This window comes from Streptopelia decaocto, assembly GCF_964273445.1.
Source record: "Streptopelia decaocto genome assembly, chromosome: 1".
Classification (NCBI taxonomy): Eukaryota; Metazoa; Chordata; class Aves; order Columbiformes; family Columbidae; genus Streptopelia; species Streptopelia decaocto.
Genome location: NC_138663.1, coordinates 110,555,154 through 110,567,278, shown reverse-complemented (window position 1 = coordinate 110,567,278; position 12,125 = coordinate 110,555,154). Strand labels below are relative to the sequence as shown.

The 12,125-nt window shown below is 37.8% G+C and overlaps 1 protein-coding gene across 4 annotated transcripts in view; it reads left to right on the top strand.

Annotated features, from left to right (window-relative positions):
- TAB3 (TGF-beta activated kinase 1 (MAP3K7) binding protein 3) overlaps positions 1 to 11,852 on the top strand; it is a 49,002-nt gene extending 37,150 nt beyond the window's left edge. For 3 of the 4 annotated variants that reach the window (XM_082076245.1, XM_082076244.1, XM_082076243.1), the window contains 3 exons: positions 2,375 to 2,468; positions 4,188 to 4,271; positions 7,277 to 11,852. In XM_082076245.1, the coding sequence (XP_081932371.1) occupies positions 2,375 to 2,468; positions 4,188 to 4,271; positions 7,277 to 7,425 (327 nt within the window). In that variant the 3' untranslated portion in view covers positions 7,426 to 11,852. Of the gene's footprint in view, positions 1 to 2,374; positions 2,469 to 4,187; positions 4,272 to 6,220; positions 6,321 to 7,276 lie in introns of all 4 variants that reach the window. The other variant, XR_014186683.1, reaches the window with a different exon arrangement.
- Positions 11,853 to 12,125: the final 273 nt, after the last annotated feature.

The window sequence follows — 12,125 nt, the reverse complement described above, 5'->3', positions numbered from 1 at the left end:
GTAAGCAATTTGTTAGTATTTTAGCTCAAGATACAAATTTATTTTTTATGTTTTTGTGAACTGAAGTGTTATGCAAAAAAAATATTTTGAAGTATAAAATCTTCAGTCTTTGGAGATGATTTTTTTATAAGTTTTTGGTTTGTTGTAAACCAGTTCTTATTATTTAAGAAATAGGTATGTATCCAGCTTTCTTAGTCTTTATAACAGAATTTCTGAAACTTGTATACATGTGGTTTTATGGACCACAGAACTAAATAGATCTTTCCTAATAACCTATAAAAGTGTATGTCCAAGTCTGTGTAAAGAGCCCAAGCTGTATACAGCTTGGTGATCCTGCAGCAAGGTTTCACATTTTTTTAAAGGTTTTTTTTTTATATTATGGTACATTTTTGCTTGAGTAGTTGCATCTCATTGACAATCTATTTCCTATTTGGTATGTACAGAATGTGCCAAGTAACTTTTCAGTGGTGATATTGTCCCAACTAGTTGGCACTTCTCTCTCTTCTTTTCCCTGTTTATTCTTCCTATCTGTGCGACTTCCAGCTGCAAGTGACTCGCACCCAAACATCTGCATGGCTCTGATAAGGGAATTCGTCTGACTGAAAAATAACTTCCACATTGTGTGGTTGTTAGCCAAATCAGTTCAGACTTACTGTGTTGACATAAAAAATGCATACAGATGTAGGCTGGAAGGCATAGCAGGGGCTGTTAGCTGCTTAGCTGGTATGGCTGCTGTATGTCTCACCTGTCTGAGGGCAGCATTTGGCAGCTATGTTCCTGGGAAGGAATACAGAGACACTGCCTGAGTGTGCAAGGATGAGGTTAGGAAAGCCAAAGCCCAGGTGGAGTTAAATCTGGCATGGCATGTCAAAGACAAAAAGAAGGGCTTCTATTAGTGCATAGATGACAAAACGAAGGCTAAGCGAAAATGTGGGCCCCTTGCTCAATGTGACAGGGAACCTGGTTACATAGGACATGGAAAAGGCTAAGAAACTGAATGTTGTCTTTGCCTCAGTCTTTACAGATCTTCATGAATCCTGAGTCCCAGAGACACTGGGAAAAGTCTGGAGCAAGGAAGGTATACCCTTGGTGGAGAGGATCAGGTCAGGGAATTCTTAAGCAGAGTGGACATACATGAGTTCGTGGTCCTAGATGGGATGCACCCATGAGTGCTGAGGGAGCTGGTAGATGTCTCCGCAAGTCATCTGTCCTTATAGATAATCTTTGATTATGGTGTTTAGAAGAAGTGCCCAAAGACCTAGAGAAGAGCAAATGTCACTCCTGTCTTCAAGAAGGAGGATCCAGGGAGCTACAGGCTGGTCACCATCACTTGATGATTAAGTATCTCTCCTGTGAGGAGAGGCTGAGACAGCTGGGACTGTTCAGCCTGAAGAAGAGAAGGTTCGAGGGGATCTTATCAATGTATATAAATACCTGAAGGGAGGGTGCAAAGAGGACAGAGCCAGGCTCTCTTCAGTGGTGCCCAGTGATAGGACCAGAGGTGATGGTCACAAACTGAAACACGGGAGGGTCCATCTGAACATCAGGAAACACTTTTCTACTATGAAGGTGACTGAGCACTGGCATGGATTGCCCAGGGAGGTTGTGGAGTGTTCATCTTTGGAGATGTTCAAAAGCTGTTTGCCATCTGGGCAGAGAGGTTGGACCAGATGACCTCCAGAGGTCCCTTCCAACCTCAAACATTCTGTGATTTTGTGACTCTGTCTGTGCTGCTGGAATGTGTCCTAGGGTAAGATAGTTATTCCTGCATATGTGTTAATAATTGCTGCTGCTAGCATTAAGAACATTTTGTTTTCCAGTAATGTAGGGTTTCTTAATGATATCCAAGTATATGGACTTAACTGATTATTCTGTTAAGAATAATTACTGCCTTGCAGCATCAAACAATTTAAATATACTGGACTGGAATTTTTGGCATGTTGGAGCTCCTTGGGGTGATGCAAATAAATAAACTTCTGACCTTATTCGGTTATAATAAAGTAATAATTAATGTGAGTGCAGCTCATATTCTTTTTCCTGATCATCTCTATGTGAACTCATGTAGCAAGTCACCAATTTATACAGAATTTTTTAAGGTGTATGGTTTTATAAACTTGAGCTCATCTGTTTTCTTACTAAATGCACTTTAATATTAAAGTAGCTTGTTCATTTTTTTTTTTAGTTTGGTTTCATTTCCTCTTCAAATGCCAATAGAATAATGTATTTTGAGGGAATAAATTGGGCAGGAGGAACAGGACAGACAGTGGAATCCTGGCTATTCTTTCTCTATTAACGAAGATATAGCAATGTGATTTCTGTGTCAGATAACATGCTGATTTTCCCCCACCTACTATTTTGCTTTTTCTCTTTCTAGCCTGAGGAAATGACCAGATTGAGAAGCCTCAACAGACAGCTCCAGATAAATGTTGACTGTACGCTGAAAGAAGTTGATCTCCTTCAATCTAGGGGTACGGAACTGATATTTTTTTAAAAACAAGATATAGATATGAGTGAGCGTGTTGATCTACTTGAGGGTAGGAAGGCCTTACAGAGGGACCTGGACTGGTTGGATCATTGGGCTGAGGCCAGTCGTATGAGGTTCAACAAGGCCAAGTGCCAGGTCCTGCACTTGGGTCACAACAATCCCAGGCAGTGCTGCAGGCTGGGGGAAGAGTGGCTGGAAAGCTGCCTGGTGAAAAAGGACCTGGTGGTGTTGGTGCCAAGTGGCCAAGAAGGCCAGCAGCATCCTGGCTTGTATCAGAAATAGTGTGGCCAGCAGGACCAAAGAGGTTATTTTCTCACATACTCAGCTCTGGTGGGGCTGCACCTCAAATCCTGTGTTCAATTTTCGGCCCCTCACTACAGGAAAGACATTGAGGTGCTTGAGAGAGTTCAGAGAAGTGCAGCAGAGCTCTGAAGGGTCTGGAGCATAAGTCTGATGAGGAGCAGATGAGGGAACTGGGGCTGTTTAGCTGGAGAAAAGGAGGCTGAGGGGAGACCTTGTGGCTGTCTACAATTACTTGAAAGGAGGTTGTAGCATGGAGGGTGTTGGTCTCTTCTCCCAAGTAGTAAGTGACAGGACAAGAGGAAATGGCCTCAAGTTGCGCCAGGGGAGATTTAGATTGGATATTAGGAAAAAAATTCTTCTCAGAAATGGTTGTCAGGCATTGGAACAGGCTGCCCAGGGAAGTGATGGAGTCACCATCCCTGGAGGTATTTAAAAGATGCGTAGATGAGGTTCTTAGGGACATGGTTTAGTGGTGCACTTGGCAGACTTAGGTTAATGGTTGGACTCGATGATCTTGGGGGTCTTTTCCAACCTAAATGGTTCTATGATTCTAATATATTATGTGCTGAAATGTGGATACTTGGACTCTTTAAAGTTAAATATCAGTATCAACTTACCTCAAAAAGGTGTCTCTTTCAGTTGCTACCTGACAAACTTGACTTGGTAATATTTCTGTTGGACAAGTTATATTACATTACCAAGAAGGTGATGACTTAAAAGTTACTTTGTTAAGAGCAAATTAAAAAAAAAAATACTCCTTAGTGAAAGTTCTTTACTTAAATTTTTAACTTTTTCATGACAAAGGGTCTGACTATGTAATTCAAAACACAACTACAGTTTGCAACCAAGAAGCTGGCAAACAGGACTCTACTTAGGTCTTTAAAAGTCTTCTCTCTGCAATAGAAACTTGACATAAATATTACTACAAATAGATTAGAATATGCATAGTCCTCCTTTTTTACCAAGACTGTGTGCTACAGAATATTTATAAAGCAAGACAGAACATTGAGCTGGAGTTGATTCTTCTGTATGGGGTTAGCCTATAAAAATTATTAAAATCAACACAAAACTGAAAATATGTGGCAAAAAGCTAATATATAATGTCATAATAAAACGATGGATAAAATCTGAATGCTCTAGATCAAACTCATTTTCACTGGGGGTCCACGTCAGCCTCACAGTTGCCTTCAGAGGGCCGAATGTAATTTTAGGACTGTATAAATATAACTACTTCTACATTGACACAGTCTTAAAATTACATTCAGCCCATTGAAGGCAACCATGAGGCTGATGTGGACCCTGGTGAAAATGAGTCTGACGCTCCTTTTCTAGATGTTCTGTATCACTGGCATAGGCGTGTGAATAACTTGAGAGTTACACTTTCTTACTTTCCTGACAGGAAACTTTGATCCGAAAGCCACATGTAACTTCTATGATAACATAGAGCCTGGTCCTGTTGTGCCACCAAAGCCATATAAAAAAGGTACGTCAACAAACAAGCATCAAGTTACCTCATCTGCATTAAGAAAGCTTCTGCATTTTTTTTCATTTTTTAAAAAGTACCCTATGATGACAAGAAGCAATTCTAATTATTATAACTTTTCTCTATATATAAACCAAACCAGAACATTTCTATTTAAGTGCAGTAATCCTTGCTACAACTTGTTTTCCTTGGGCAGTTTGTTGCAAATGAATGTTCTGTTAATATGTCGTCTGTAAATACTGTTATTCACTATTAGAAAAACAGTTGAAAGTAGACAAACTTTTAAGTATTAATTTCAGCTTCCTAATTATGTTTTTTAAAATACTTCTAGGTTAAAAGCTCTATGTCAGGTTTGTTTAGCTGTTGTCTAATACATGTTGTTAGGATTTTATAGTTTAGTTGAGATCTTTTGTGCAAGTTTAATTGGTCATAGCAGCTTTTTAAATTTTTCATTTATATTTTTAATTATATTTTAATTTGACCGGTTACCCTTGACCTAGTTTTTGTGCAGAGTATGAATTTCACAGTAGCCCTCAAGTTTTAGCACAGCAAGAGCTTCAAACATTTTAAGGACCAAGACAGAACACATTTCCTCACATTTGTCAAAAGAGATACCAGTGTCCCATTTGTACAAGTTCATTACTGAGTTCTAGAATTTTCTTGTGTTAATGGTGTAGTATCTAGGATTCATATCCAGCTGAGAGTACTTAAGTTTTATGTAAGCACAGGAGATACGTATTTGGTCTCACTTTTTCTCCAGTGGAGATTTGGTCAATGCGCCCCAGAGTGACTCAGCTCACCCTAAGCAGACACCTAGTGGCCGCATAGCTCCATGGCTCTCTGAACTCCACTAGGTTTAGTGGGGATTTTGGCACAGATTCCTACCTTTTGTCTCAGGTATTTTTGAACCTGTTTTTCTGTGGGGTTTTTTTGTTTTGTTTGTTTTTTTTTTACTTCTTGAAATCTTTTAAAAGAATGGTTCCAAATGTTAGTGGAAGTTTTTAAACATGTTGTATCTTTCTGCTGAAATAACCAGTCTGGGATCTTCTGCTCTAATATAGAGAGAACAATGGTCTTTTCTCTGAAAATGTTATGTGTGATAAGATTATAATATTGTGTCTCCTCTTGCTTGTAACTAGCATGTACTGAAGTTGTTAGCAGAAAAGAAGTCAGTCTTCTGAATTAGTAATCATATAGTCTACTTGAAAAGCCAAATTTTGTAAATAAGTTCTGGCTGCTGATAAGCGCTTCACAAAGGTTTTTGCAGTTGAATTCATACAAGGAAATTTTTTCCCCTCTTTCGAAGCGAGTATTTTACCCTTCAGTGCAGCAAAATGCTTCATATGTGAGAATTTAAAAGAAAGAGAAGACCCAGAACTACTGATGGTGGTTAAAAAAAAAAACCCAACAGTACTGGGCTCTGTCCACTGCATAGGTGGTAGTGTCCAGGAAAGACGGGAGCAGCAGGTGAGCAGAGTCATGAAGGTAGTTACTTGGATTCACATTAAATTGCAGTGGTCATATGGTTGATTTAAGTCACTGCTATTTGCGATGCTTGAAGAGATCCTCTTAATTACACTAGCCTATCTGATTTATTATTTCAAAGCAATGTAATACTCAAAACTTGCATGAAATAATTTATTTTATTTGGCAATTGGAGAAAGAGTGCTGTGTAAGGCTTTGTATGACTTTTATAACTAGCTTCCCGGTTTTGTCTGTGCACTTCTTAGAGATCAGTTTTAGGGCTGATGTACTGTACTCTTGAGTTTTGCTTCTAACATGGAATCATCCACATTTTTTTTTTCTTCAAAAATTCCCTTTCCTTTATATTCAGCTGTTGAAGGCGTGGGGCAGACAGGCGGGTAGGCTCAGACAAGGGTCTGCTCTGTGCTACTGTCTGGCTAGTAGACATGAATGCTGTCTAGTACCCACGCTACTTGCTTCCTTAGGAGGAATTCGTTGCAGCCAAGCACTGTTAATGTGACTACACAGCTTCTGGACTGGAAAGAGTTTACATCAAAGGAAGGAGGTTGCTTTTATTTTCTTTATGTATGTCTCTGAAGACAAACCTTAATACTGTTTGTACTAACTTTGTCATCAACCATCTGCTTGATTTCTTAGCAGATGATAGCAGTGTGTGCACTTTGAATTACAAATTGCAGTCATTTTTTTACAGCATAAGTTCTATTTTAATTAAGCTGTTCTACAGATGTTGGTTTAGCAGATGGGTGTCTTAACCTTACCTTCTAGATATGTGTGCCAATGATGTTTTGAATATTAACATTTTGTAAACTCCATATCGTAGAAGTATTTGTCACTTTTAGTAGATAACCGGAGGTCTTGAAGTAATGGAAGGAGATATTGGAAAACCGAGTCTTTCCATGGGTTTATACCTAAAGTATGATTTGCATACATAGTGATTTTATGAATGAAAATAGATGTAAGTGCTGATTCACATACAGACATCCCTGCTGCAAAGCCATGAGGAAGAAGAATTTTTAGATTGTATTTTCTTCAGCCTGGATAAATGCTAGTAAAAGATGCAGAAAATACATTGTGTGTCAGAGTGTTTGAAGGAACTAAGTTAGAAGTAGTCTTTCACTTCAGGTAAAATAGGATTACTGGAATTTAGAATTTGGTAATAGACTGCTGTATGTAAACCTATGAAGTAGTTTCTTAACAAGAAAGTGTTGCAGTGCCAGTAACAAACTTCTCAGTATGTTTTAAGCTATTAAACCTTCAACAGTGTCAGTGACCTAACAGTGGTGACTGCACTTCTTGTGGTTAAGTGACTCTTTACAGAAGTGAAATACTTTAAATGTTCAGATTTCACAAACTGGACTAGAGGTGCTTTAGCAAAAGACCTTTAGCGTTACCTAAGTGGAAAGGTTTCCACATTAATTTTAAGATAGAATGTTTAATGAGGTGACAAATCAGTAGTGTGATCTTGCCTATCATCTGTCTCTTCTGAAATAAGAAAAAATGTTTTCCTTTGGCTTTTTTAGAGCATCAAAACACCTCCAAACAGACTTCACGGACTCAGCCAAGAGATGAAGATTTTGAAGGGGCTCCATGGAATTGTGATAGTTGTACCTTTCTAAATCACCCAGCACTAAATCGCTGTGAGCAATGTGAAATGCCACGCTACACCTGAAGATCAAGAAGGGGCTGCATTGGGTTGAAAACAGGCTCTCAAGCTGACAGCTGTAGGAGAAGGAAACATGGGGAACCTTTCAGTCCATCCACCTGGCCTTTGCCAGTCAACAATCTTCATCTTGCAAGGGGTGGGAGTAATGTGTTAAGATGTTTCTGCTTGCGCTACAGTAAAAATAAAGAAGTTAAGGGTGAAAATCTTTCTTATCCCATTGCAGTGAGCAAAGCAGAAAATGAAACCTGAAAATGCAAAAGGATTCATTTTGGGAAGAATGTATACAGGAAAGCAAATAACTACTGGTGTTCAGTCCTGTGGTTCTAGCTACTGCTTAGTGGCTCTAAAAAAAATATACTGTTTTGTTTTGGGTTTTTTTTGGAAAAAAAATTATAGGACTCTCAGTAATGGTGTGAAATGTTACACTTAACCAGAAAAACTGAAGAGCCAGAACTGACTTAACCTGGCCACAGCTAGCTGGAAAACAAAGGCTCCCTGTGCTTCTAGATTGTAAACTACTGAAAAAGAAGACAGGTAAACGCAACGATAAATTTTGTAATGTATAAAAACAAGGAGAAGGGTATTTGTAATTGCTGCTTTTCTTCAGGGTAACTTATGTCTACAAAAAATTGCTGTTTGAAATAGTAACCTAAGGTGACTAAATGAGATACCGTATGAGTGTCATGGAGAGTTTAATCAGAGGTGATTTTTTACAATCCCTTTTGCTTGTACAGTGCTCACCTGGCTGTGTCAACACTGGTAACAAACTAAGAATGAATTCTACCGTATTATGGATGAAAATACTGCTGCATGCTTTCATTAGGCTGTCGTGTTTCAAAGCTAAAAGTATGCTTTTATATACAACAATCTTTGGAGCCTGTGCTCTGCAGCAGCACAGTGACATATGCCAAACAGCCTACTCCAAATTCAGTTAGGAAGACTTGAGCTTAGCCATGGCTGTGTGTGAGAAGAATTTGTACCCAGTTCCTGAGGCTTTTTCAGATTCCATTTGTGAAGAATTCACAATGTTTACAGCACAGAAGGTACTTTGTGCCCCAGTTCAAAGTTAGCTGAAAACTAATTAATCAGTTAGCTCTTCAGTAAAGGTTTATTTGCACATTGTTAATAAACCAGCCTGTATAAAATAGATGCCAGATCCTGAAAAATTACACACTGCATTCTTTTTATTTTGGTCAGGAAATACTTGCTGTGGGTTGAAGAACAAAAGACTTGCAACTGAAAATCATACTGGTACTTTTATGCGTATGATATACAGTACTATAAAGGTGATGTTCAATTCATTTGAATAGTTCAGGTTGCTGTAATAAAGCACTCAATACTTGTGAAATCAAACTTGGGTTCGGGCGGCTGAATGATTATGTTACACGACTGTGTGACTGAGTAGGATGTTCTTGTGTACTGGTCAGAGGCTGGTACAGTGCATTTGAGTTTTTATGGTTTAACTTTGTCAAGATTCAAAGACACAACCAAGCACGTCAGCTGAGTTGTGGTATTTGACTTTGCAACTGTGAGGCAAAATGTGCTGGCTAAACCTTACCAGAAGAGATTTAAACTACTTCATTTTAAATTGTTCTTAGCTGATGGCAGCCACATCCATATGGTCAATTACCACAATTCACTTGATGTGTGATAACATGTTAGGCTGTGGTAGAACAATCATGTGTCTGAATCCTTATTTAAAATCAAGCAGCGTTTGTAAGGGGTGGGTGAAGGAAAATTCACTGCATTGCTCAATCTAGTGTCTTCTCTCCCACCAGTTTATAAAGATAACAGTAAAAACCAAACTGTGATCTTAGATGAGGAACCAATATTTTATCTGGCATTTTTCAATATGTTCTTGCACTAATTAAATCTTCGGTGTAATTTTAAATAAGCTAAGATATCTCCAGCAATCAGTGTGCATCACTGATGAGTAAAACAAAGTCAAAGGCATCAGAGAGAGCTAGTTTCCCTTCCCTTCCCATGTGGGGAGCTCGTCACATGTGAAAAGGGGTAAAAAAATTGCTGTCAAATGAAGTTAGAAGGCAAATACTAATTTTGTTCATGTAAGTGGACAGTCTGACAAAACAGATAATTAGAAAACAGATGAGCAGAAGCATTATACCTAGGATAAGCAGTACTGCTGCTGTTATCAGCTGTATAATGAATTACTCAAAACAATGCCAGTAACTTCATGACTTTTCTATTGTGATGCCTTTGCCTTTGTATTATTTCAATTTTCTGTTCATTTATACTTCTGTTGAAGTTCTAGAAGCATTTGTTTTTGCTGGAATTACAAAATGATAGCAACTGAAATGACAGCAAATGAGAGTAGATGTGTCATGCATCAGTACAGTTGTGCCATTTTCAGACAGAATAGATGCTACTTTTGAAAAGGAGGCGGCAGGGGGGGAAATGCATGCAGTCCGATAATTCCCTGAACTGTAATAACCATAAATGGAGACTTGTTAATCTTTGTCATAACTTCACTAGAGGGAGAGAAGGAAGGCTGCTGTGACAGCAAGATACTTTTTGCAAGACTGAATGAGTGCTGTTAAATTGCAAATGAATATACTTTCTTACCAATAATTTTACTTCAGTTTTTCAATTACTCTCATTTGTTGCTTGTACAAAAAAAACACCACCCTTCTGTTTTATTCTTTTACTTGTAAATGCCCACACTCAGACATTAATAGTACAGACTTTACATGGTGCTTGAATATTTCTAGTTTATTAGAATGTAAATTGTGTTTTGAATATTGGAAGATCCTTTTTCCTTCTGAAAGCAGGTGACGCTGTTCACACCCCAACTGAATTGTAGATTATGCCAAAAAGATTGGTCTATGTAATATTTATTGAATGCACATAAAACCCTAATGTCAGCTGGCATACAAAATGCACTGTATTGTATAAAACTTGTGTGTGTGTGTGTGAATGGTGGGATGCTGATGCTATTGTGTTGAGTTAATGCACTACCTGTGTTTTCTTTTTTTCCTTAATGACTGAGCTTTCCCTCAGCCACGCTACTAGAGTGATAGAGTTTGTAACTGACTTGAACATTCAGATATTCAAAATGATTTCACTGTTCACTGAAATTTTATAAAGCTTATTTTATATTTACTGTGCTATTAAGATGAATTCCCTTTAATTATAGAATACTACTGTAGTTCTTTACAAGTTTATTTAGAGTGGGGCTTGTGGAAAATGATTCAGAACATAGCAAACCAAAAGAAATCCTGAACTTTGGATCTACTTTTAATTTGATGTAATTACTAATCTTGTTTGGGTGAAGAGGAAAGGGGTGGGAAGTCAAGCAAAAGGAAGTACTTTGTAAAATGTAGTCTTAGATCAGATTGAACTGTGTATCTGTGTGTCTGTGGTATGTGTGTGTTTCCCTTGAAAAATGGGAGGTGTGGTGAAAAGGTGTAATAATTCTTAAAAGAGCTGGTCTCAGTACTTTCCAATTGTGGTATGCTACTAAATCACATTTTTTTAAAAAAAACTTTTCTTTCAGTCATTTTATCTGTCCCAGTTATACATCTCTCATTTCCATTTCTGAATACTTTTACATATAATATTGATTGTAAAACCCCTTGAAACTGAAATAAAGATACTTGAGTTGAAATGGGGACAAAACAAAATAAAAACAATGACGAATGTTTTAAAATGGAATGTGAGAATATTAAATATGTTTAAAACAAGCTTGTCATCAGGATGATAGTTTTTGTTTTAAAATTCAGTGGTATACCCTAGAATGTGAAAATTACTATCCTGACGAGAAGTGGACAGTTGGACATAAACAATTTATCAGCTTCTTTGGTACCACAGAATTTCTGTGCCCTATACTGCAGTGACTCTAAATCCCATAAAGAAAAAAGACATGCGCAGATATCACATCTCATAGTTAGTACTGTCTCTATGTGCTGCTGCATTTGTTTTGTTTCAAAATGTCAATATTTTATGAAACTAGCCATTACTGAATTTTGCCAGATTTCTTCAGTTTGGGGCTTTCATTCCTGTTTATGTCCATAAATATTAATGCAAATATTTTTCTTGGTTTTGAGTAATCAGAAATCAATGGAGTTAATGCAATATTATAATCCTGGATTTTCAGTACCTTTGAAACCGATTTTAAAAACCTGTGTTCTTGAAACTTATTTATTTATGGTGGCACCAGTGTATCTAATCCGTGTTTCCTGCTGTGTGAAACCCTGTTAAATTTTTTCATTAAAAAAGGAAGACACGATCTTGTTTAATCCTGTATATATGGTGTCTACATTCTAGATCTGTGTATGCTGTGAATGAACTTATTACTAAGAGATGAAATTGTATAAAAGCATTCAGAGGCTATGCATGCATGGTACCTCCAGAAAGTGCATACTCAGAGTTGCAGATTCCTGCAAAAATAAATTAATAAAACCAAGCAAACATCACATCCTGCATTTGTTCTTGTATGTAGTAGGAAACATTCTTAAAATACAGCTTTTTTGCTTTCATAGTCCAATTGTTTCTGGTCTTCAGCTTGAACTCATAGCTGTGGCAGATTTGTTCCAGGGCTTTTGGAGTTCTCTTTTTGGTGATCAATGTGATTCTCATTAGGCACTTGCTGAATATCAAACTGGGGTCCAAACCCTATTCCTGTGAATGCTGATGGCCTATATGAGCAGGAGTCCTGTTTAGGTGGTGGATATTCTGTGCAGTTTCTG